The sequence below is a fragment of the Temnothorax americanus genome, unplaced genomic scaffold (assembly GCF_048541705.1).
Source record: "Temnothorax americanus isolate GAGA-0224 unplaced genomic scaffold, ASM4854170v1 Scaffold6, whole genome shotgun sequence".
Lineage (NCBI taxonomy): Eukaryota > Metazoa > Arthropoda > Insecta > Hymenoptera > Formicidae > Temnothorax > Temnothorax americanus.
Genome location: NW_027509751.1, coordinates 1,348,688 through 1,373,761, shown reverse-complemented (window position 1 = coordinate 1,373,761; position 25,074 = coordinate 1,348,688). Strand labels below are relative to the sequence as shown.

At 41.5% G+C, this 25,074-nt stretch overlaps 1 protein-coding gene across 2 annotated transcripts in view; it reads left to right on the top strand.

Moving 5' to 3' along the window:
- Dnr1 (E3 ubiquitin-protein ligase defense repressor 1) overlaps positions 1-25,074 on the top strand; it is a 151,121-nt gene that overhangs the window by 98,207 nt on the left and 27,840 nt on the right. For both annotated transcript variants that reach the window (XM_077419929.1, XM_077419930.1), the window contains one exon: positions 23,643-23,839. In XM_077419929.1, coding sequence (XP_077276055.1) covers positions 23,643-23,839 — 197 coding nt within the window. The remainder of the gene's footprint in view (positions 1-23,642; positions 23,840-25,074) is intronic.

Below are 25,074 nucleotides of genomic sequence, written 5' to 3'. Positions count from 1 at the left end.
CAACGCGTTGAAAAGTCTCGATGAAAAATCGTTAAGCGTTTTCTCTCGATTTAATTGATTCGACATCGTCGAAACTCATAATAAAGTTGAGGTCTAACATTGTAATAAATATCTATCGTTTCACGAGCTTGACAGGAAGGGCACGCCTGTCTGCGTTTCAGATGACGAGAGAAAACGCACTTTGAAAGGAAGTATTAGTAAAGCCTACGCGGAAAAAAAGTAAAAAAAAAAAAAAAAACACGCGTGCTTCTGTTAACGGGTTAGATGAACTTCGTCGGTCGTTAAATTAAGTTCGACGGCTGCGCAACGACGACGCAACGAAAATACACCACCCGTCAGATGCGCTCAGGCGTCGGCATGACTACGCACGGCTCGCGCGCCGATGCGTAATTGCCGGGGCTGATTAGAACGGGATAATTAATATCCGACCGAAACCTGCTCGACGCGCACATTAATCTCGCGGCAACGTTACACGCCTGATGCTTTCGCGCGGGACCGAGCACATGGATCAGCGGCGTGCAACGCAGCACGCATGGCATGCACTCACGCACGCGGCCGGTTCCGCTTTCGCATTGAACGGTATAGATCAGATTCGGTATAGATTCGTCGGGGTCGCTCATTAGCATAATTCACGAGACCTAGGGCTATCCGAGCGCGAACTTGGCGCCCCCGGGCGTTATCGAAGCTAGAGAGGACAATGTTGCCTTATCTGCTCGCGACCTTCCACCTTCCAGCTCCGTCTCTGATGCCTGCCTTTCGACGGATTATGCAAATACATGGTCGATCCTCTTACTGTCTTCCGAAATAACTTACGCTCGTATAAAATCGATTATCGTTCCGCTCGTCCGTCGATGATGTTGCTTTGTAATCCGCCGTCGCCGTAGGCAGAGCGGCAATCCGAGTCTTTTTAAGGATAAGCCGAGCTTTAGATAAGTATAGTCGCGAGATTCATAAGGGAGAAGCTATAATATACTTAACTATCGAGACGTTGTATATATTTTGAATGTAGAAAAAACAAAACCTATATACATCATCGTTTTATGTTATTGCACGCAATCAGCACACGTTTGCGATAATAATATTACTACTCCGATATTTTGATTCAAATGAATTTTTTATATTATATAATTGTCAGAAAATTGTGCGTCCTCAGCAATTTTTGAAAAGAATAAATTCTTTTTGCTACGTCTTATCTTTATCACACGCCGCGGAATTCGATCGTCCAGTGGTAGGTAGTATATCGTCGATAAAATGGCTGCGATGCTGCCCAACCCGTAATTCAGTGGAAATAACGCCCATTCTTTCGGCTCTCGTCCCCGCGACTAGCCAGTATAGTTTCGCACGGTGATCGTAACTTCGAATTAGCGAGTAACAGAGAGAAACGACGATCGAGCACAGCATTGAAGGTGAGGTGCGGTGCAGCGTGCAGCTGCTGTAGCAGTGTGGATGCGCATGGAGATGCGTGTCTAGAAGCATAAAAATATAAAATGCACCCTGATTTTGCTGCACGGAATCCCGTACAAAAAAGTACTTTGTACGCAATTTCGCCTCCGACAATTTTCTTCCCGTCAATTCACATCGCTAGATCGCGGATTAATCGACGCGAATGCAATTCGGTTGCATTTCCGATGCGACAAACGCGTTTCTGATCGAAGAAAATCGAGGAGAGAAATGTAAATATCTGTTAGCGAGGAGGAAACGAGCTGGTCGTGTGTCGAAACTCCTGATTTATCACGATTGGTTACTGCAGAGAAAACTGCCTTTGCAAGCGGGGAAACTTCGGATAATTAACGATACCGTGCGTGATTAATGGCTGTTATCTCGAGACGAAGTATATCTAAGCATATATACTTCTTCCAAACGAAGAACGACGTTAAAAAAGGAATCGTGAAGATTCGGCATTATTGGCTTGTGCCGTTCGTTTTTTAACGCGAGCGTGCGTTTTTTAACGATGCGCGGACGTGCGCAATGTTTATCGGCAAAAGTGTCGCATTATCTTCCGTGCGATCGTACGAAAATGCCGTAACGATCGACGCAGCAGTTGCCGACGACCTCGTCGCTGGCCTATCGTAATGTTCGTCGTGTGTCGGTGTGATAGGTCACGCGAAAGACAGGGCCGGTTATCTGGCAACATTTCCTCGTTCGTTCGCACTTTACGAGCCATAAAAATGCAGGACAGGTCGATCGTGACTCATTCTCGTTGTCTCACCGTCTCTAACGCCGTATCTCGCCTTAAATATTTTATCTTCATCTTCCGATTGTTTCTACGTGAGGGAATTCCGTGCAAGTGGACTCAACTGCTTCCGCAAGCGAATACAGAATGTATGTTATTTACAGAAAATATGTTCTTTTATCATGCAGGACATCGGTATAGATATTGTTGAGTGGCTTAGAAATTACGAAAGATAGTAAACGGGATAGACTAGTTCCAATAATATTTTTGACAAGTATGATAATTATAACTTTTTGATACCTGAGCACCCCGTGTAATCTTTTCGAACTAGAATTTTTATTATTCGGGGATATTTTTTTATTTTAGCAACAAGTTACGAAATGTCGTCGCATAATCGTCGGAATTTTTGGCTCACAAACGCCTTTGTAATATAAATGAATGCAATTGTTCGTGAGCATGATAGAGCACCGGCAAGACGGCAAACAAATTTCATTAATTACGCCGGAAATGACGAATGCTCCCGGCGATGGTGCGAAGGAGACTACACAGCATCGTCGGGCGACTTATGTCGGCTCTTTCAGGCATATGATAAGCGTTTTCCTTGATGGAGACGGTCCAGAATTCAAAATGGAGAGCTGCAAATTCCAGATGACGCTTATCCATTACTCTACTGGCAAATTACTGCCTGCGATCTGTCTCTCTGGCGACTCTCGAGATCGCGCCTAAATTACCGGATAATTAAGGATAGCGGCGAGAGTAATCTGTTTTATGCAAGTGCGAGCAATTGATACGTCGCGACAAAGATAGCCGCTGGTTTGAAAGTTTGATGCACCGTGAAACAAAGGAGACGTGATGTATGAGGATGGGAATAAAGATGATAGAACGAAGACAAGTTCAAATGGAATCTTGCGGCCTGTTTTGTCACTACTTTACTGTTCTTCTTGTAAAAGCAATATTATGGATATTTAATTCAAATCCATTTTTTACATATTAGATTTTACATCATTTAATCTATGTTGCTTAACATTCAATTAAAAGATTGCAGATCATGCATACAAGTATCATATCCATTTTTATAAAGAAACATTGAAAAAACCTATACGATTTGAACACAATGTTGTACTTGTATATAGATTTTTTTAACGTTTGCAGTTACATTTACAGTTTGCATTAAAAACGCTGCGCCCTTTAAATAATTTTCCATGATAAAAGGCTAGGATATGCTCAGTAAATCGTGTTAGATGTCGGATTTTTCAAATAAAGATTTCTATCAAAATTTGAATACAAGCACACCAATAAATAGCAGAATCACCTCGCTTGTTTTAATCTTGATCCACGTTGGAGTAAATCGAATAGGAATGTTAACGGGCTGGTTAGCATCAGAAGGGGTTTTCCTCGGTGTCGTCGTCTTTTGTGGCGTGGTGACGTGGAGGAGGTGCCTTTTCCATATTCCTTTGGAAGTTGCCGGAGCGAGGTCGGCCGTTTCTCAAGGAATCTCTGATAAAAGCATATCCTTGCCAAGTCGGGGAAGATACGCTTAAAGGCTGCCGGCGGTATGGAAATGCGGAAAGCGATTTATACCGAGCAAAGAAAGTTGAAATCGTTAGGTGCAGTCAGGAAAGCGCCTCGGATGTCCTCGATCCCGTGAGATCACCTCATAGAGGGTATCCCCGAATGGTTCGTCGAGTGAATCGGATCGTTTCACAGAATTTGTTCGTTAAAAGCGCCCGAGAACGATACGAATCCATTGGTACCGTTCGCCGTTCGATTTCAAACTATCGATTTCATAATCAAACTTCTTGCATTACCCAAGCTTTTAGACAGTTTCAACGAGACTTTTATTCAGAGAAAAATATGCAATTGTCCCCACGTGGAAGTTTATATCTAAAATCTCATACTTTAAGGAAACGCGTACCATCTTTTCACGATCAATCCCGAAATATATTTCTTCATTAATGAAATAGTTTCTCTAAATTAACTTTTCTACGAAGATTGAGCACGTGGAGAGTAAAATACGAGTACTTCGAGGTAAAGTCGAGACATGTAAGTCAAAAGTAAGATAAGTTTGGCCGGCTCCTTCGCAAGTAATTAGGATAATGGTTTATCAAGGCATGATTCTTTGTTTGTATATTCATTCTCATGCATATCTTCTCACCGTTATGATGATCAGCGCAATATACTAATGGAAATTGTGCAACTTGATCGCTTTACGAAACATGAACAGATTATGGAGGATGATTTTTAACGCAAAATCAACGATTAAGAGAAAATTTTCTATTCGCTCGTTCGAGAAAGTGTTTTTTAAATTAATCTCAAAAAGCCTTTTACAGGTCAGTAATTTTACAGATAGCAATTCTATACCTCAGCAAAAAATTTTATATCTGTCATATATATATATATATGTATGTAACCTTTATTATTTTTATCTTGAGACGCGTTTATTTTAATTTTAATTTTACTTTTATTCTTTTTTAATTGAGTTGGCGATAACTTCTCATCTATCGAAAAATTTTTTTTTATGCAATTTTGCGAAAGTAAAAAAAATTATTTTTTATTTATCGTATACATAAACTTTAATATTTCGCTTATCGCTTTGAAGCAAGATGGCGGATATTCAAGTAAGATAGCGTAAGGATGATTAAGGAAATTGAAGAAGCGCACGAAGGAAGAACCGTTTCTTTACTGCTCGATAGTTTCGTAAATTTGTGCTACGGACAATTTTTTCAAGATAAAAAACTTGCAGCGCTGCCAACTTAATCGGCCCGAAAAGAGGAAAAGAGGCGGACAGAAGAGTCGCGTCTCGAGATGAGGATAAGTATATAATGAAAGTGCAGTGGCGCGTCAAGGATCGTGAAAACGCCGTATCGTTTTAAGATGTGTAACGCGAGCAAAGTTGGGGTTTAGTGGAATTCTTTCGGTCTTTGTGTTCGCAATTCGCGTTCATCGCGCTCGCCCGGCCGCGACATATATAATAACTGGCACAAAAGACTTGCGTTTGCTTGAAACATTTTTACGACCACGACCAAGCTGTCGTTTTACGGAACGTTTCGTCCGTCTCGGACGGCAAACACACGCGCGACGTGTATAACTTGTTTCTCGTTATAATATCGTACATGTGGTTTAATATACGCGCTGTTTCTTTTAAAACTGACGCGTATATTTCATCTTTAATAATTCTAATAACGTGTAACATTAAATAATCTCTATCATATTTTTACTTCCAAAAAGAATAAAAGTATGTGTTTTTCAAAAGTTGTTTTTAACCATAAGACCAAGGATATCGAAGAGTATAATCAAGCCAAGCCAATTACGACGTATTCTTGGAAGAGTCCGTTCTAACGAGATAAACGTGCTACACTTGCTTTTCATTAATTAGAGACACTGTAGGACGACGAGGAGAAAGGCTCCGTTTCCGGGGAAGAAACTTTTCGCCGGTACTTTTTTCCCCGCTCCGTTTTCGCGCTAGACGATGGCATAAATTCGAGCGTACTTACTGTACTTAAGGAACTTTTCGGGAGATGAAATATCGTTCGCCGTCCCGTCCCGTTCCGGTTTGCTCACTCGTGCGGAAACTCGCGAGTATGACGTCGATATGTGGAAGACCGTACGGAATGGAAAAGAGTGAGGGAGGGAGGGAGGAAGAGAGGAACAAAATACAAGCGCAAAGGAGGAAATGAAAAATGTTTTACCCTATATACGCGCGACTTTTCCTACATCGCGGCAAGGCCGGAAATTGATCGATTTATTCCTTAAACGATTATACATCGCGCCGTTTTTCTCGAAGTATATAACAAAGCTGAATCTTTTTAATTCTCAACTATGCAATTTAATCGATCGATTATTCTATCGATACGTTCTTCGGGCTGTAGCACACATTCGCAGACTTCGCTCGTATTTGCGCGCAACGATCCACTCCATCGAGGAAATGGAATGCGTACGTGCCGACCCCATGTTCGGTAAATAAAAGGATAATCCCGGATGAAGTAATAAGTAATACCGGGGCTCGCGGTATCCGTTCGTTTGTCTGTCGTATCCCTAGGGCCGAACAAAGTTTGTCCAACGAAGAAACTCCAATAATACTCCGTTTGCTCGGGATATTTGTTACGGTTACTCTTTGATCAGACGAATATCCGAATAAATTGCCCTCGCGAGTCAGCGAATCTGCGGACGTTTCGAAGTCGGAAACTCGGACATTACGAAAATTCGGTGCATGGAATATGTCCGCCGTCTCCTATACATTACCGCTCCCCGTATAGCCCCGCAACTATCCCCGCGTGACAAAATGCGACGGAAATTACGGGTTGCGCCATAATTAGTATTCCCGAGCGTGCATAAAACCGGCGCGAACTCTAATTAATCGGTAATTTTGTTGTTACGTGGAAAACATCGCGAATTTAGTTCGGTGGAGTACTGCAAACGAGACCGCAAAATGTTTCGCTGTTTCCCTCTACCGTTGAACTACCAGCTATGTATTTCTTGCTTACAATTGTTATAATTTCGCGTATGTGATGAAAATACTTGTCGAGTAAATTTCTTACACGGAAATTATGAATTGCTATTAATCCAAATTATAAAAAGTGCACGCATATATAAAAAAAAAAAATAATTGTCTTTATTATTTGATAATACTTGCACTTTATTACTTGCATGGCACTGTATATATCCATCTCAAAATGTATTTTATTTCAACGAGAAGGTGATTACGAGTCTTCATTATTACAGGAACAAATATTCTTAACATCTAGAACTACCAAAGCAGTCAAAATGACTGGTTTATAATTTTTTTAATTACTCTAATTTATAACAGTGGATTTTTTGAAATTTTTTTTACTTTTGTCGCAATATGTGAAACGATTAACTGGTCAATTTACACTTTCCCCCATCATCTTTTTTTTCAAAGATATAAATATAAATAGTAGAAATTAATCTTTGGTAGTTCTAGTATTAACGTGCGATTTCTGCACTTTATATCTCTCTTCTGAATGCGGCTCACCACCCACATTTTCACCCTTTTGCGGCGATACGTGATATGAGCCAAGATTTTCTCTCGCAGATGGGAGAAGTCGTTCGCGCTTTAGCTAGCCCGCGGCGATGTGGGAAGAGAAGTCACTTTCAGTTAAAAAATCTGAACGGTTGCATCGGCCGTTACCGCTCCGACACAGTTAGCATCACATAACGAGCGCACTCGTGCGCGCGAATAAATGGAGATTTAATGTAATCGTGATTTAATCTCCGCTCCGACATTAATATGCATACTTCTAGCGTGACATTTATCTCCGCGGCGCGCTCGGCGTCGCTCTACGTCCGTCGCTGCGTTCAAAACGATTTTTTTTTTTTTTTTTTTTTTTTTTTTATTACTAAGGTTTGTTGACTCGCCCGGTTTATCGACTTTCCTCACAAAAATCAAAATACACATTGCAAAGAGCCAGTACAGAATTACAGCTTTAACATTGAATCGATTCTTGCAGCGTACGGAAAAAGGATAACCGCGAGATTGATAATTCATTATGTGGCGAGTAATTACGATAATGCTCGTCTGAAAGCGGGCCGTGTCTATACGGGTATCCGTTGTTTATACTTGTACGCGATAATACGACGCGATTTGCAAGTTATTAGCGCTCGACGGCCATCATAATGTGTTTATTATTTACAATCGGGTAAGTGGTTAATGACGCGTGACGTTATCTCACGATGACCAAAGCGTTTAAGCGAACTTTACTTCCCCTCAGATTTTCTACTTCACACATTAGCAGATTTATATAATTATTATCATATAGTAGATTATTAAATTTTTATTTACCCCTATAAATTCCTTATAATTATCTCGTCCAATGAAAAGGTTAAATAAAGGTAATGATTTCAGACAGATTATAAATGTAATTTGAGAAAAATTATTTTGGATATTTTGTTCTTACTTCATTAACTTCTTACTTTTGTGCTCACTTTTAGGATTTCTGTGTGTTAAGCGGAGGAATCCAAATGCGTTTTTTCTTCCCGGAAGGAATCGTTCCGCTCGAATAGGTCTCAAATGAAAGAGGAGAATACGTTTGTGGCCGGCGATAAAAAAGAGGTAGTCGTGCGAGAGGTGGAAATTCCGCGCGCGGAATATGGACGGCCGGCGCGGTCGGAACGAGCCGTATCGATGCGCTAAATGCGAAGTCGATATCCACAGTCGAGTCGTGAAACGAAAGGGGCATAGGGAAGTGGAAAGCGCTATCATATTTCCGACAGGGCATCTGAGACTTTCGCATAAACCGCGACTGCCACGACCCTTTACCTCACCTCACCCTTTCCCGCGTTTATTTCTCTCCGTTTTTCACCCGCTTTTCCATCCCGCGTGATACTTTCGCAATATCTTTGCGGCTGATATACTAGGACATTACCATCGCACGCCCCTACGGCGAGCGAAATGCCGTTTCCTCGACTGAGCGAGCATCTTTTACAGGTCCTATTATCAACTCTCTTCGGGGGTGAGATAATAATTATCTGTTGACTATAACTGTATAAGGCAAATATAAGCTGCAAGCAAATATTATTTGTTACACTAAACTAATGCACAAACTTGTAATTTTAGTACACTTGCATGCCAGATTCGATGATTTGCAAACATGATTTTATTCGGATCGTGATCATAAGAACACCGAACTTACAATTATATTTTGCATTCAGCATCTTAGTTAATACCACTTAAAATAATTCTGGCAATCTCTTGAGTTTGATTTTACATTATCATGAGAAAAGTTTTGGTATTAAAATGTAAAATGACACGCAGTATTAATTTTGTAATGAGACTTTTGACATTAATCTTGTATTGTTGTTATACGTGAAATAAGCAGTTTATTTGTCGTGAAATTGATTCTTCGCGCAACATTGCGCAAAAGAATGCCAAAATCTTGAGACTGCACGAACGCACAGGGGAATGTGTTACGTCTCGTACGTCCTCCCTGTCCTCAGCGTACAAATTAATACCCTGGACGAAAGAAACGTTGCGCAACGGACAAGTTATAGCGCTAACGCGATTGTCGCAGGGCGGACGTGCGTCGCCTTTAGAGAGCCTCACTTCCGGCTATCCTTCCTCCTGCGGGAAAAGATTCGGCCATCGGAGAAAACGATTTGTCTCGCGGCGCGCGACAAATCTCCCACGCTCCGTGATTCGAATGCAGGGCGACGCGACGCGAGGCGACGCCGACGTCGCGAGGCCGCCCCGAGGAAATTCCCTCGCGGGAGATAATCTGCTTAAGAATTCAGGCAGAATTTGTTTCGACTCGACGCGAGGCCACGCCTCGTCCCCGCCGTATCCCGCCATCCGATAGATCACTGCCGGCCAATATACGACACCCGTGAATTTAACTGTGCGGCAGCCGGTCTACGAGCGAAACGTCTACGTATGTTACACAGGTGCGAGAGACGTTCTCGTTGCCCGAAGTGCATCTCGCATGCTCGCCATTTTCATTAATCTTTAAGTGCACGGTGTTATTGCGTTTGACACGCTCACTTGAAATTGAATTGCCGCATTAAATTACGTTACGCAGGTGCAGAACTTTTACGTAAGATGAAAATTGCAACGGTGCCTCTTGGAGGATTGATCAAAAATCGATATTGAATTGAAAGCAAGTGCACCACACGTCAGTGCTGAGAGGGGTGATGGCCCAAGCTGTTTGTCGCGCAACTCTGTCGCTCCCCGCGCGGAGAGGTATTAGTAAATTATATTTAATCTGGAATTGTGTAAATATCGGATTATTTTGCTTTCTGGTATGTCTGCTATTGAAAAAGCGTTATTTTCCAACCTTAACATTCTTTGACGTATACTGCCATTTTTATTTTAATAACATAACCGTTTTAAACGTTGTTTTATAAAATTGATTTATTCAGTTCCTTTTTGCATTCTGATACAAAACAACGTTTTAGAAATTAGAGGGCGATATCGATATATCATATTACGCAATTCGTGTCGATATGATCGCAAACATTGCGAGCTTAATCGAAACGTCGCTGTTAAGAGCATTTTTGCGTTACTTCTAATCATGATTTTGGCGTGGTACAAAAACCATTGGTAAATGAATTGCGAGGGATATATCCTGAGGGATAATAAACATCATTCTCAGGGAGAGATAGGCAGGGGCGGGGGCGGACGGACAAGTAAATGCCGAGGGTTCGAGAAACGCGGGAGCAGAGAGGCGAGAGAGGATATCCGGGCAGTTTTTATCACCGCGCGCTACACTGCTCCCTAACGATCTCCTCATCCTTTTCCGGACCGAGGAAGCAGACGACCTGGGAACAAACGGACGTCGAAAAAGTTGCGGGACGTGCCGATGTAGCCACCGACCGTGTCACCGTACCTGGAAAACCTCAATTACGCGACAGTCATTAAAGCGTCGTCCTCTCCGCTTTCGCTCGCGGTCGAGAAGACAAGAAAGAGAGGAAGTCGTCGGGAGCCAACGAGAGGCCGCGGCCACGGAGAGAAGACGTCCTCTCCTTCGAGATTCCACGTGAAGGAAGGGAATTCTTGCGGAAGAATCTGCGGCGCTTTTCCGCGAGACGAGGCGGATGACTTTTTTTTTATTATCCCTCTCTTTGTCTCGCCCTCCCTTTTTGTCTCTCTCTCGTTCTTTCTCTCTTGCTGCTTTTTTCCTCGACCGTGAGTAACCCCGTCGTTGGGCGATGTAAGCTAATGAAGTGTCTCGAGTGAAAGAGGTCAGCGGTTCCTTTAAAGATTACCTCCACCGTTTGCAGAAATAATCGACGCGGGAAGCTGCCAGTGCTGCCACGTTTCTGCCGGGTATTCATCAGACTCGATTCGCCCTCTGAGACGGTTAAAATATTTGATAACGGGAATTTGTCGGTGACAGCTGTCTTCGAGAGAGAGCCGCGTAATTACCGCACGCGGATGAGTTCGATACCTATAAGCATTATCGAATTTGAGCGTAATGCGCTATTAGCGGAGAGAGGTAGTCTTTGCGATCGAGTATCTTTATTCGCCATCTCAGAATAAGATATTCTAAGCTTTATTTTAATTAATAGCGACGACAAAGCATTTTCAGTTTAAAAGATATTCGCGCGTGATGAAGTTTCGCGACGGCCAATTATTCAGGCATTACTGTACATTGATCCTAGCTGACATTTTGCTAATTGAAAGCCAATTACTTACGGATTATGCGAAAATCGATAGAGTTTGTATATGGACTTTTGTATGGACATCGCTACAATTCTCACGCTTGCAAGTTATTGGTATGCGATGTGAAAAGATTTCTCTATTATTATTAATTTTTTTTTTATTGCATAATTATCCTCATTATGACATTACGGTTTGTTTTGTCATATACTAACTAAAAGTAACTAATTTTACTTTTAATTATTAATATTAATTAGTATTCTAATATAGTAATTTATTCATCTAATAACCATTTAATCTTTTATTTTCATTTATTATGACTGGAAAATTAAACACGTTGGAAGTAAAATACCTTGTATAATGAGACTATTTATTATTGGATTTCGACTTCAACCGCACTATATTCCGTTGTATATCGAAATGATAATACGTCATTACGATGAAATTACTTTAACGATGAAAAAGTGTATTATATCGAGTCTCGCTCGATTGTCGATTCGTTGCTAAATATATAGCAATAATAGCGTGCAACTTTTCAGCAAAAATTGTAATTTTGATTTAAATGAGAACGGGCGAAACCACGTCCCGTTTTTGCGAAATGAGTGTGGAATATATAATATTGATTACGGCTCAAATTTCATAACGAAATATAGGTATTGATTAGAGAAGGAATAATTGACGCTCGTACCGCACCATGCATGCAAAATTATATTTGTTTATTTGGCGCATTAATATTCTCCATCGTCGGGAACGACAACATTTGAAAATTGTTTTCATCATGCTGTGATATTTATTGCAATTATTATCAATTAGAGCTTATCGTTTTAAAACCCGTGTAATTTATCCGCATAGTTTTTAAACGCACGTAGATTTTAATACACTACAAGTAGAATACTAATTATTTCGGCACATCCATCATTCCTCGCTTCGTTTATTGTAAAAAGCAGTTGATTGATTTGAGTGACGTCAAAGAAATTGTTCATTCCACGTTTTCAGTCCGATAAATTAAATGTTGCGCCCAATTACGTGCTTGCCACGAAAAGGAATTTAAATGTCACGCTAACGTTCACCTCGACGGATGGTTAATTAACGTTGCGCAAACATTTGGCACGTTTCGCAAGCCACACTCATTCGCGAATATGTAGATATCGTAGTCACGAATGGCACGGTTGGTTAATTATCATGGGAAATACCATTTATAAACGCGTGTGCCCGGCGTTTCTAATTGACGTTTCGTCCCGAAAGTGCAACCGACAATAATTGCGAACAGCGCGCGCGACGCTCGCGTCCATATGTCCAGGGAGACGTAATAGCGTACAATAATTTTTATTATCGCCGCGTCGCGTGTATTTCCACAGACCGGCGAGCATGCACGGCTCGTGGTCTATATATATTCACTTTGAACTTTGAAGCGCGCTTGCTACGTTGTAGTTTATCGCTTCAAGCGTGATAAAAGATATCGCGCGCGTTCAACAATGAAGATAATTTTGCATTAATTTTTCCCATGTTTTTAAATCGACGCAAAATATAAAATAGGGAGCAGGAGCTCTTAAGAAGAAGAAGAGATTCTGAAATATCTTTTCCTTCTCGGAAGAGGAAATCTAAAAATGTATTGAGCCACGAAGTGCGTAGCGATATCCTCAGGGGTCGATAGTCGTATCCGAGGTGCTGACTCAGAGGGCACTCGCTGCGCAAACAATGAGAGCTTCTTGCTTTAGTGATTTACGCCGTGCGTTGCACTTATATTGCCGTTTCGCTGATATTGACTCGGACTTGTTGAGGTGTTGTTGGGGTTAACGAACGGCAGACAAATAAATGGCTCGCGTACGAAAACACCGACCGAGACAAAGGGGAACTGACAGAGAGAGAAAGAGAGGAGCGAGAGAGGATGGCAGAGGCGAGTGTCTCGGAGCGAGATGTGTCAAGGGGTCGGAGCGAAAAGCAACGGGTGCAAAGGGGGGAATAACGGGGGGAGGTAAGGAGTACGCGGCGGGCGCGCGTGCACGTGGCAGACACGGTGGCGTGGAGAAATGTGGCTGCGCGAGAAAAGTTTGCCCGGCGGTAAGCAGCTTCGGTGAATTCCTTCTGGATATCCCAGGCAAAGTGCGCCGCTTTGAAACTGCGCGCTCCTTGGTACGCCTCGCGGAGTTTCTTTCTCGCTTTCGAACGTCCGCGTCGTTCGTTACTGTCTTCCTTTACGATTCGCGAAAATTTTTCGTCCGCGACTTCGTGTCCACAGATTTGGATGTATTAATTTTCGCGTTCTTCTTTTACAATCGGTGATCAAATTCTACACGTTGTATGATTAAGTACTTTATTACGATATCTCTTTCTTTTAGTATCGTTATTATAATATTATTTCGAGCTTATTCTTTTTTGTTGTTAAGCTCAGAGTTATTATACCTGTTGATTTATAGCAGTGTTTAAGTCTGGGACTTTGTTCCGTGTAATGACGCTTCCGAGAACCAACAATAGGATTCCTCTTACAAGAACGTTGCGACAAACAATTGCTGGCTTTCTGAAAGGTCTTCAATGTACCTCGTTTTGGTCCTCCATATTTGCAATTTCTTGCTACTTGGCACTTTAACATCATACAAAGACGTGTCGACACGTATGTTTGATTAATGGACAAGTTTTCTGGATAAGCGTTGCGTTGTTTGAATTACTTGGCAACTTTTTCATCTCTAATTAGTTGCATTGAAAATCGTCTCATGAAAATGCATTTTGCTATTATTAGGCTCTATAATAGCGTGTTTAGGTACTTTGAATTCTTGACTTAGCGCAATTTTTGTAAGTTTTTTTGCTCAAATACTTGTTTAAATTTTCGTATAGTAAATATTTCGACTTATTTTGTTTTTTCTCTATTTTACAAAAATCTACTTGCAAATTACTGACATGCCAGACCTTTATATTTTATATAAAGTTCTTTACATCTATCGTTTATCAGGACAATGCAAACCTGCGACTTATACGCGATCGCCGTACGATAGCTATTGTATATTTCTTCTATTTCCAGCCAATATTCTTTCAATGCGAGACTTTCGAGCGACACAGCCAGAAAGTCAGGATAGAAGTTCACTCTTTCTTCTGCGAAATACTTTCCTTTTCTCGTTTCTCCTCTTTTCCTAGTAGCGAATTGGATATTCTCATCCTTGTATCAGCCAATTTTGCCAAGTTCTTTTGATGAGAATGTCGCTATTTTTGTATTAATTGCTATAAGTATCAATTAATTTCGAGATGTAAACTTTGTGATATAAATTATATCAAATAAATAATTTTCATATAGTATTATTGGTTCGATAAACAAGCTGATTTTAATTATTTCGATAAATATAATGTTTTGCGATCGTTTTACATAAATTGATGCAAGGTTTTAAATCATTATTTTGTATATCTTCATAAGATGTATAAACGATATACACACGCGATCCATTTAGTACAGTGCTATTAATTTCGGTAAGTGTGCCAGCTGTCTGCGATTGCCGGTATACATATTATCAATTATAACTACTGTTTTAACATCACGTGCGCAATCGTTTATGCACACGGTGGCAGGACATTCCATTTACGTCTTTCGAAAATCAAACGAGCGTTAACGAGTACACTAGAAACGAGAACAGTGGGATTTCCATTACTATAATTAGCCGAAATGCATAGTGCACGAGACATGTCGCACTTGTGTATTTTAGCGACGTGAAAGCTTTTAACCGACCCAACCCCTTCTATTTTTTCTTTGAAACAGCAATTACAGCAGTTTGAGAGAGATTAAAATGCAACGTATTATTTAAAAGATGATTATTTATTTCGTAATAACAAACATTACGTATATCGATTATATTATTTCCAAATCTTTAATTTATTGTAAAACAATTAAAGTTTTTCGCAAACTGCGACATCGCGAGAAAACATCAGCGAAGGGAGCAACATTGCAGTGATTTCGGCCGTCGCGGCGTCGCCGTCGCGTTGAAAGTATCAGGAAGTGACTAGCGCAGAATTTCGCGGTGATTTATCGGTGAGAAACGCACGCGGAGAAATGCCCCCGGAATGGCAATATCTCTGAGGGAGAGATCAAGAAGGCAGGAAACCCGCGGGAAATTCGATCACCCGGATATTACTCCGATTCTGCGTCTCTAGCTGTGCGAGAAACTTTCGGGGGGGATGAAGTGAACTTTAAAAGTAGAAAAATAATCTCCCGTGCAGGAGCTTCCGCGGCGAAAACGCTCGCGTTGAATGCCACGAAGCCGTCGCTTATCGTATAGCTATTATTTCAGCTTATTTCACGCGTTATTACTGCTGCTTTAGTCAGACTTTCGAGAACAAATTAAATTTTCCATTAGCACACATTTGCTTTCGATGTGCGTTCATAATTACGTCTTGTTCCGACGCGTAAACCTCTTTATAGTCACGCGTACTTGCCAAATCATTTTTACGCGCACGTGATATGTTGATCTAATTTTTTTGTATCCGGAAATTTTCTCTCGTTTTCCTGCAAAAACTGTCGCGTCAGTTTCTCTTGACATCCATCGGGAACGGCGGTTATTCAACAGGAAACACATTCTCGGTTGAATATATTACTCGACACGTGGTTGACGTATCCGTGTCGCGTCACTTGCATATCCGCTAGGCAATATGCGCATCCGTTAATCAACCCTGAACGCTCTTACGTAGCGTGCAACCGAACATGGCAATTCTTGTCTCCTCCCGAGAGAATTCGCCATATTAGATACGTTTGAGTTGCATGCCGCCATATCCGTACGCGTTCCATATGAATCTAACATACGATCCTGTAGGTTTCCATTAATTTATAAATGAGACATTAATAGCGGCTAAGTGTAGGAAATTTTTTGTTGTAATGTATGTACAGTTTTATACATTGATTTCGTAACGAATTTCTTAGAGCGAAACTGATATATTCATATTATGCATAAGCATAATGCATAATATATGAATATTACACCGCGCTACGTGGGGCTATATTGCGCCGCTTATATAAATAAATCGCATTAAAAGTAAGAAACTCATAAACGTCGAACTTGGCCATTATGCAACACACACACCCACACATACGTGCACCCACGTTGGAAGAAGCACGCGCGCGAGCGCGAAGAGAGGCTGGGAAACGGGGGACGATGCCACGAGATATTATAATACTGAACGAGTTTAACGCGCAGAAATTTAATTTCGCGACATGTTCGTAACTTCCACCCGTGCAAACTGCAATTTGCGTCATCCCTGCGCGCGCACTGAACCACCGCGATTGCAATCAAACTGAAAAACGAAGTTGACCTTTGCGAAGCCGCGTAATCTAAACCGCGCGCGGCTTTAACGCGACGCAATTCGCGGGTAAAATTTCTCCGCATGATGCGTCGTGATTTGTTTTTTTTTTTTGTTTTTTTTTCGATTCTCTTGCTTTGATGAAGGGTCAACAGGCGCGGGATATTAGTTCAGTGACGCAAATTCCGTGAGCGTCGGCTGGACTGCGATAAAGTTCGTTTATCCTGGATTCTCTGTCAAATTAATGAAAATCAATGTGATTCGTCTGTGGGCGAGATATTAATTGCGGCGCGACACGTGCAAAATAATTGCTGTCTACGCGTGTGCGAATTTTACGCACGTATGGCGATTATCCTCCCCCGTTAAACATCTCTTTTCTTCTATATTTGTCAGCCATCTAGTTAACCCAAATTATAATGCTATTTGTCGATTGGAGTGAAATTGGACGGTAGCGCGGAATTAGCCATATATAATCACTGTTTGACTCGCAAATTTACTCGTCCTTTTATCGTGAATACGATTAAATAACCGTGACAGTTATAATGTGGACTCGAGGGTATGCAGGAGCATGTCTCCGCGAAAGTTATGTCGACGATTTTTCAGAACGCCGCCGCTGCCGCCGGCATCGGGACGTCTGAATATTCATGAAAAGCGCCGGACGAACGTCACGCGCTCGCTTATCACACGATGGTGCGGTGTCGGTCGAGACCGTATCGAGGATGCGTTCGCGGAAGGAGGCACACGGGTGATTACACTTGACAAAACTGTAAACGGCCCTAGAAAGTCAGATGAGGAGAAAAAAACAGCGCGAGTACGCATTTTTGTATAAAGGACTGCTATTATGACACGTCGCGTCGTGTCACGTGCGCGAGGCTGGAATGCAGACGAGAACAGGAAGTAGAGACGCTTCTCGCGTCTCGCAAACTTTAATTGCGAACATTTCCGTACGCACTGTGCGTAAGCACGTGCCGATAAAATCGAATAAATCGAGCGGTTTGATAGCATATATTCTTCTATGACGGCAGAATTTGATTCACGAGCGTATTTATATTTCGTTGCAACGTTTATTATATCTTTTTATACGATAATTGCTGAACGCATTTTGTTAATAAATTATCGTCGATTAATATTATTGGTCGTAAAAGGATGACACCAGCTGGTGGAGTCCGTATATTTTATTTATGCCGTGTACATTTAATATGTGCTGGCGATTGATCAAAATCAGAGAAATGTTAAAGAAAATAAAGAGAGGTATTAAATATGTGATGCGAATACGCTTTTAGCAATTAATCATTTATTTTATCCCGTTATTTTGCATATCGTCAAGTATAATGCCAGCGCAAATAAGTGCAAAACGTAATTGAATGTAAAGCGTCAAGCGTGTATCAATGACAACCCGATGCATTTGTCACGTAAAGCCTAGTATGAATAAAATATCCATCGAGCGTAATTGAGCAGCTAATTAGAATAATGAAATATCGCCAGATGCGTCTCTCTGCATCATCTCCGCTCCAAAGCTTAATGGACAAATCGTATATCATTTTCGTGCGCGAGCGAGAAAAAGCAGCCGCGACGGCGCGCGGCGCGGCGTACGCTCGCATTTATTTCAATATCGCGTTATTCTTCATTAATTCTCTGATATATTGTCTTGCGCGAAGCAAATTGGAAAACGTATCGCGCACTCGCAAACTTTAGAATTATTACTAACTTTGCAAAATGATACGCATGATATTACCTGGATCATATTTTTTGTCAAAATTTACACAAAATTTAATATCAAAATTATGAAAAATTAGAAAAATTCTCATATTCCTTCCTACCGTTATACATTCGCAAGCGGCGACCGAGCCACTTCGCATAACGCGTTGAAACGTTTGATCCGATGATCGACGCTCATAGAAATACAGGTTATAAAATAGAAATACATTCATAAAATTGCGATCAAAGGAACTGCAATATGTGAATTCGTTGAAAAATCGAATGCCGGTATAATCGCGCGGACGAGCTCGTAGGCACGCCTGGAAATTGCACATGCCGAAGTCTTTGAAGTACCTAGCTCGACTAGTTTACCGGTCGGCTATCACCATCGTTTTATTTTAGAAGGCAAATATAGCGAAAAATTGCAGCGGCGGAAGTGCACGAGTAGATGCGTAAAACGCATCAGGTAGCGAGTGTTCCAGCACATCGATGATAATATCGCTTTATGCTTATAGGCTGACATATGAATTGTGAGAACGCGCGCTGTCGAGCGTAACGAGAAACGCGTCCTTCGCGTTACAATAGTGTATTTATCAGTTGCGATCGTTTTTATATTCAGTGTAAAATTTCGAGATAGAGATAGATATATAGAAACGGTAACTGATTTTGCAACGTATTTTCATCATTCAGATATACTCAATTGCTGATGCGTTTAGCGTGTTCTCATAATTTTTTTTTCGAGAAGGCAAACTTTTTGACGCATTCGCTTCGCGAAGGTACTTTTTTTTTTACACGGCGCTTTTGTATATCGGCGCTTGATTAAATACTCGCAATCAAATAGAGCATGCAATTTACTCTCGGAGGAATTTACATAATCATTTCTGGACGGAGCTGCACGAGTCGACCCGCGCCCGCGGCGCAAAAATTTATACGAGCCCCGGTGAGCCAACGGCGAAATATAATGTGAGGGAACTTTCCCCGACGAGAATGGGGGAGAGAAAGAGAGAGAAACTCACCGACGCGCAATGCTCAAGTCTTCCTCGAATAGTAGACGATGCAAACAACTTCGGGGGAACGATAAAAATATGCCGGATAAAGTTTCGCGTTTACAATTCTTGGTGCGCGTTCGACGAGAAACTGGTTCTGACCTATTATAGATTCACGACCCAATCAAGAACGGGTAAACAAGGGAGGGTTGCTTGCGCCCTGTTTGTAGTCTTACTCGAGACAATAGAAGCGCAATTGCCGGCTTATCCAATAATGAAGGTTTCGGTATTGCGCTTTTGCTTTGAGCAGGAGTCTGCCGGATATTTATAAACGAAAGGTCGATCATTAATCTTCTCAGCGCTGTGATTAAGTAATTGCTCATTTTCCTCATTGTCGCTCCTTGTCGTTTCAAGAAATTCTTGAAAATTTTTTTTGTATTTTTTATCATTCAGTTAAATATTGACCAAATTTCTGCTTTTCGTCGATGCTCATAATTAGATTGTGTCAGTGTCGATTTAAAATATTTAACGACAACGAAAATTAGATTGTCAAGACACATTAAACATAGTTGCGAGCGATGAGATCAATTAATTATTAAGAACCGATATCGTTATTCTGCTACACTGCATGCAATTCTCGGGTATCGTTTGATATCTTTCAAAAGACATCTCGGGGAAGCGAAAGGAGAAATAGATGATCATTCTCGGACGCGCAATACAGGTTGGAGCGAGACTGTTTCGTTCCGTTTGAGCAAATCTCCTGGCATTCATCTGAAACACAGGGCGCTGCTGCATTTTTTCCGGAATATTTCGAACGGTGCATAAACATAAGGCCTTCGAACGATAAATTTCGTTCCCAAACTGTGTTTGCCCGCGAATCTGCAATTCATGCGTCGCTAGCCGCGTCATTGCGCTGGTGCGGTTTCGTCTCTTCGTATAAAGAGCAGACGAAACCGCACGTCGCGCGTTGCACTCGCGAGATTAAAGGGCGTAGCCAACAACATTCGAGCGAATGAACCAAGAATTTACTGTCTTCTTGTGTAAACTATCACCCGACGTGCAGCGTCACCTTATACTTGAACAATATTTCTTCTCGAAACCTGAAACTTGTGATAATAATTTCCCTGGCAATAATAGAAAAAACGTGACAAATTATATTGTATAATTCCCGATATAATAAATTTTATTCGCCGTATACGATTTAGAGAAATCAAAGTTTAAAGTTTTAAATAGGGAAATGGTGTTTTTAGATATAAGATGAAAGTAGCAACTTGATTTATTGAGTTTTTGATAAAGTAATTTAACTGACATGTTTAATAGTACAACTGCCAATAACGCGCTGTACCTGGTTTAATTAAGGCACTATGATAATTTTCAATGCGACTTTTTTTTAACATTTTATCTTAAGCACTAATAATAGACGTAAGACCTTTTATCATTATATAATTTAAGCTCCTGATATACATATATCGGAAAATGGATTAACTCCATTTTGACAAAAATTGGACATATGATTCTTTACTTCTAAGATACAGAGATATACATATATATTCGCAAAAGTTTGACTGAAAGCTAGGCATGAAGAGAAAGATAGCGTACCGTGCTATAATTCTACTCTGATGCACCTTTTCAAAATTTGATTTTTTTCGTGTATATGAAATAAGCATAAGAGGGAAGCACAAAGAACCGAAGGAACTTTGCCTTCTGTGCAATCGGAGCCAATTACGATTCGTCTGAATCGCAAAGACGAATGTGAACCTGACGCACGTTCCTCACCGCGTCACGACGCGAACGCGATGCATTCCGAGGGAGAGATCTAAAGTGAATGACGCTCGTCATTAATCGTTTTTTTGCATTTCTACTTCCGGAAAAGGCCATCGCCCGGCTGACCGGGCGCTATAAATTACCGCGGGGACAACGAGCGCGAGCGCTCTCCGTGAATTTCTCTTATCACAACGTACGTGACCGAGTTTGCCCGTAACATCGGTATATCTCGAAAATCCGGTCTTCTAAGAAAGAGAGAGACAGAGAGAGAGAGAAGGAGAATCGTTACTGAAATTTGCAACACTCGCAGATACTCCTCGTTTGTAAACTTTTTTGTTAGATTGGATGCTTCTCCATCGACAACCGGATTTTTAACGTCGGTACTTTATCTTCGTTATTAGTTGGGTGTCGATATCATTATTCTAATAAAATCGGCCATCCATCAATAACGACCAATAAAATGTCTATTTGTGTCGTCAAAGTATGTGTCACTCATCGACGCAGCGAGCGGCTTAAATGGCACTCTGTCAACATGATAAAAATAATAGCTTTTATTTCTGGCCCGTCAATCGTGCAACGTTTTAAAAGCGGTTTTTTTTTAGAAATTTGTTAGTTCGTTATATCGGATGTTGTTGCGGCGAATTTTTGGTACACACTAACCGTAATTTCGATGCAGCAAATATTTTCAGGATCAAAAGCGAAATGAGACACATTAAAGAAAATAAGATACGGAGGGAATAAGAGTACGTGCCTAATATTTTCCTTTCGTCAGAACCACTCGTGTTCAAAGTTTATTTTATGGCTCGTATATAAAGTATATAACGTATACGTATACAGACATTCACGAGTAATCGATTGATTGTAACATTCCCGATAGTTTGCCGATGCCGCGTGTAAATTCACTTAAGTAGCCTCCGGCTATTTGTTTAATTTTTTTGCATCAAACATTTTCGCGATGTATCAACCGTTTTTTTTACCGCGGCATCAGCAATTTAATATCCCGTGATTTGATTGTCACTATCACAATTTATGCACCACGTAGATATTTTCAGCGCGTAACCGCACCTCGTTCGGTCGATCACTGATCGTGTTGCCGAATGAATTTATTAGCGTCGTTTATTAGGAGAAATTACGCGGTTGCGTTACGGTGAATGAATTAAAACGCCTCTGTCCGCGGGCAAAAGTACAACGTGCGAAATTATCTTATCTGGGTCATCAAGCAGGTTATCCAGCGAGGGGGATAAATTAATTATCAGTCGCGACACTCTCGATGAGCCACGCGAATTTTTTACGCGCGTTCTATGATTTATTCACGATAATCAGCTAGTGCTGCATGAACGCGTGATTTAAATTGCGAGATCGATGTTACGGATTAGAGTCGAGCACGTGTCATTTTCCGTAATGTTTTTAACGATTTTTTTAACGCCATTTGCGGCGTTTGCTCGGCGTAAATAACGGATATAATAGCTCGCAATAACGCGCCGGGCGAGCGGCGCCGGCGTGCTAAAGGCACAATTTACGATAAAAGTACGATCACTGATATCACCATGAATATCGATTTTATAATGCAGAATGAGCCGGAGCTGCGGATGAATAGAATCCCTCGATGGTGTAGATGGTGTACTCGCGCGCGCGAGTAAATGGAAAAGGCTGCTTATTAAGAATTTATCCGGAATACTTTTTAGCTGCCTTTCAATTCAATATGTCTAACGATGAATATTAAAAAACTCGGCGAAAAATTGCCAGTTAAATCACCTGGGAGTCTCCGCCCGGAAAAGATTGACTCCAACTGAATCTATCAAATGGAAAGATCCATGCATAATAATTAAATAATTCAGATGGATGATGAAGAAAATAAGATTTCTCATAGAATAATGTAAGTGGAATATCTCGATATCTCCATAATCCATGAAGTAAGCGGCTTTATCTTATTGTCATTCTTTGTTATATTTAAGAACCTTAATCCGAAATGCAAATATTTTATTGTATGTGATTTTTAGTCGTAGCGTATTTTCATTTATTGCGAGACGGCGTTCCTGAGCAAAAAGATCCGAGTTACATTCCGCGCAGAAAGAAATTGCGAGCGCGTGAGCAACACGCTTGATTTAATTGCATTACGTTAGCCGCCTCGATCGCGATATTTTTACCGGTTCGCAATTACGAGGGCCGTGGCGAGGAAAAATTACCGGCAAGAATGGGGAAACGGCGGTCGCGGCGGAAACGAGGCGGAGAAGGTGAGGTGCGGAACGAATAATGACTCCGCGGCGCGTTTTTCCGCGATATCTGTGCGCGGTATCGGACGGTACCCTACGCGTGCTGTAACTTCCTGAATTATTGCCGGCGATTTGTTTGCCTCCCGGACTCGCGCCCGCGAGAGAGAATCCCGTGCGGATTAATCGGTCCAAGTGTCGCGGATCAACGATTAATTATAGACGCTAAACCGAAGAGATATAGCGGGTCGTTTGAAAATTTGGGTCGTATCCCGAGAGCAAGCCGATTTGCGCGAAAGCGTATATATTTGGCACGATCGATTCAGTTTACTTGAAATATATAGAGCCGTATCGAACGTTCAGTGTCGCGCGATGACGCCGGGAGAATACGCGAGAGAATAATACAACGATCGATTTGTTTGCAGGCCTGCGACTGTCTGGGAGTCAGCAAGGAGTGCGATTACTTCGGGCTGAAGTACCAAAACGCGAAGGGCGAAGAACTCTGGTTGAACTTGAGAAACCCCATAGAGCGGCAGACCGGCGGCGGCGTGGCGCCTTTAAGATTCGCTCTGAGGGTTAAGTTTTGGGTGCCGCCTCACCTGTTGCTGCAGGAGGCTACCAGGTAAGGAAAATTAATCGGTACCAGTCGCGCCGTTGTTTGTCCGAATATATTTCGATCGCGACAGACCGAACAGATCCCCAGACGTTTTAATTCTTTAGGAACAGTCTAATAAATAAATATATCTTTAGCAACGTAGATATGTAAACAGTTATAACTAGATTTAAATATTAATTTATCTGAAACGTAAACATCATAAAACATTTCTCCTCGAATTCAGCTAAACGCCTTAATTGCTTTAACGGAATTGCTTTTACCCTCCATATATCTTCGCATGATTATTTAACGATGTGATAATTTAGTAAAGCTTCTATTTCGCGTTTATGACCCTCCGACTATATGGACGAGGGTTCGAAAGGGATCTACGTGTAATCTCGTAAACTCCCCGGAGGGCCTGCAATGTTCGTTGTTCCTCGGCAACCGGGACTCGACGGACAAGCGATCCTCCGTGATTGATTGGCCGATGTGATTTCAAGTAGAAGCGGTATATCCCCTTATTTCAGGGATTACCGCGCGACATTGTCTATAGTTAAATTAGACGTCGATGATACCTAACGGGATCATGCATGATAATCTCACGATAAGACTCCTCTGGGATGCTCTTAATCCTCCGGTAGAGCTCTTAATCCAAGTGTCCCACGTCTTCCTTTTCCTGCAATAAATTTCCAGTATCGGTAACTGGAAGTAGTTAGACCAATCCCTCTTTGCTATCGTCGCCGCTTTAATTACGGGACATTTGCATTGTCTCCGAGCTTTCTATACCGTCAGTCGAATTTCTTTCTCTCTCTCTCTCTCTCTCTCTCTCTCTCTCTCTCTCTCTCTCTCTCTCTCTCTCTCTCTCTCTCTCTCTCGCGTCCTTTATCGATCCTCGAACGTTTAAATATGGAAAGTTAGTTTTAAAATTTAGTCAAAGTTTCATCTCTTAATATCTATTGCACGACCATGGAGTCCGTTAATGTGATACGAATTCAAACACGGTATTGCGGTCTGTTATTCTGTACGCAGTTTGTAGTAATATGTAATAAATGGTATTACCACGAAGGTAAAGCCGTCTAGTTGTGTTTTAAAATCAGCATCCGGCACCGTGAACCGCGTAATGAGAAACTGCCTTCGGGAAATATACGTCGCGGGTGCGGGTGTGTACGGCCGGAAAAGCAGCAACTCATTTTGTTTAAAGTTCTGATTGGCTCGTTACCGCGGCGCGACGCCGCGTATTCTAAGCGAGGCTCACCGCGAAC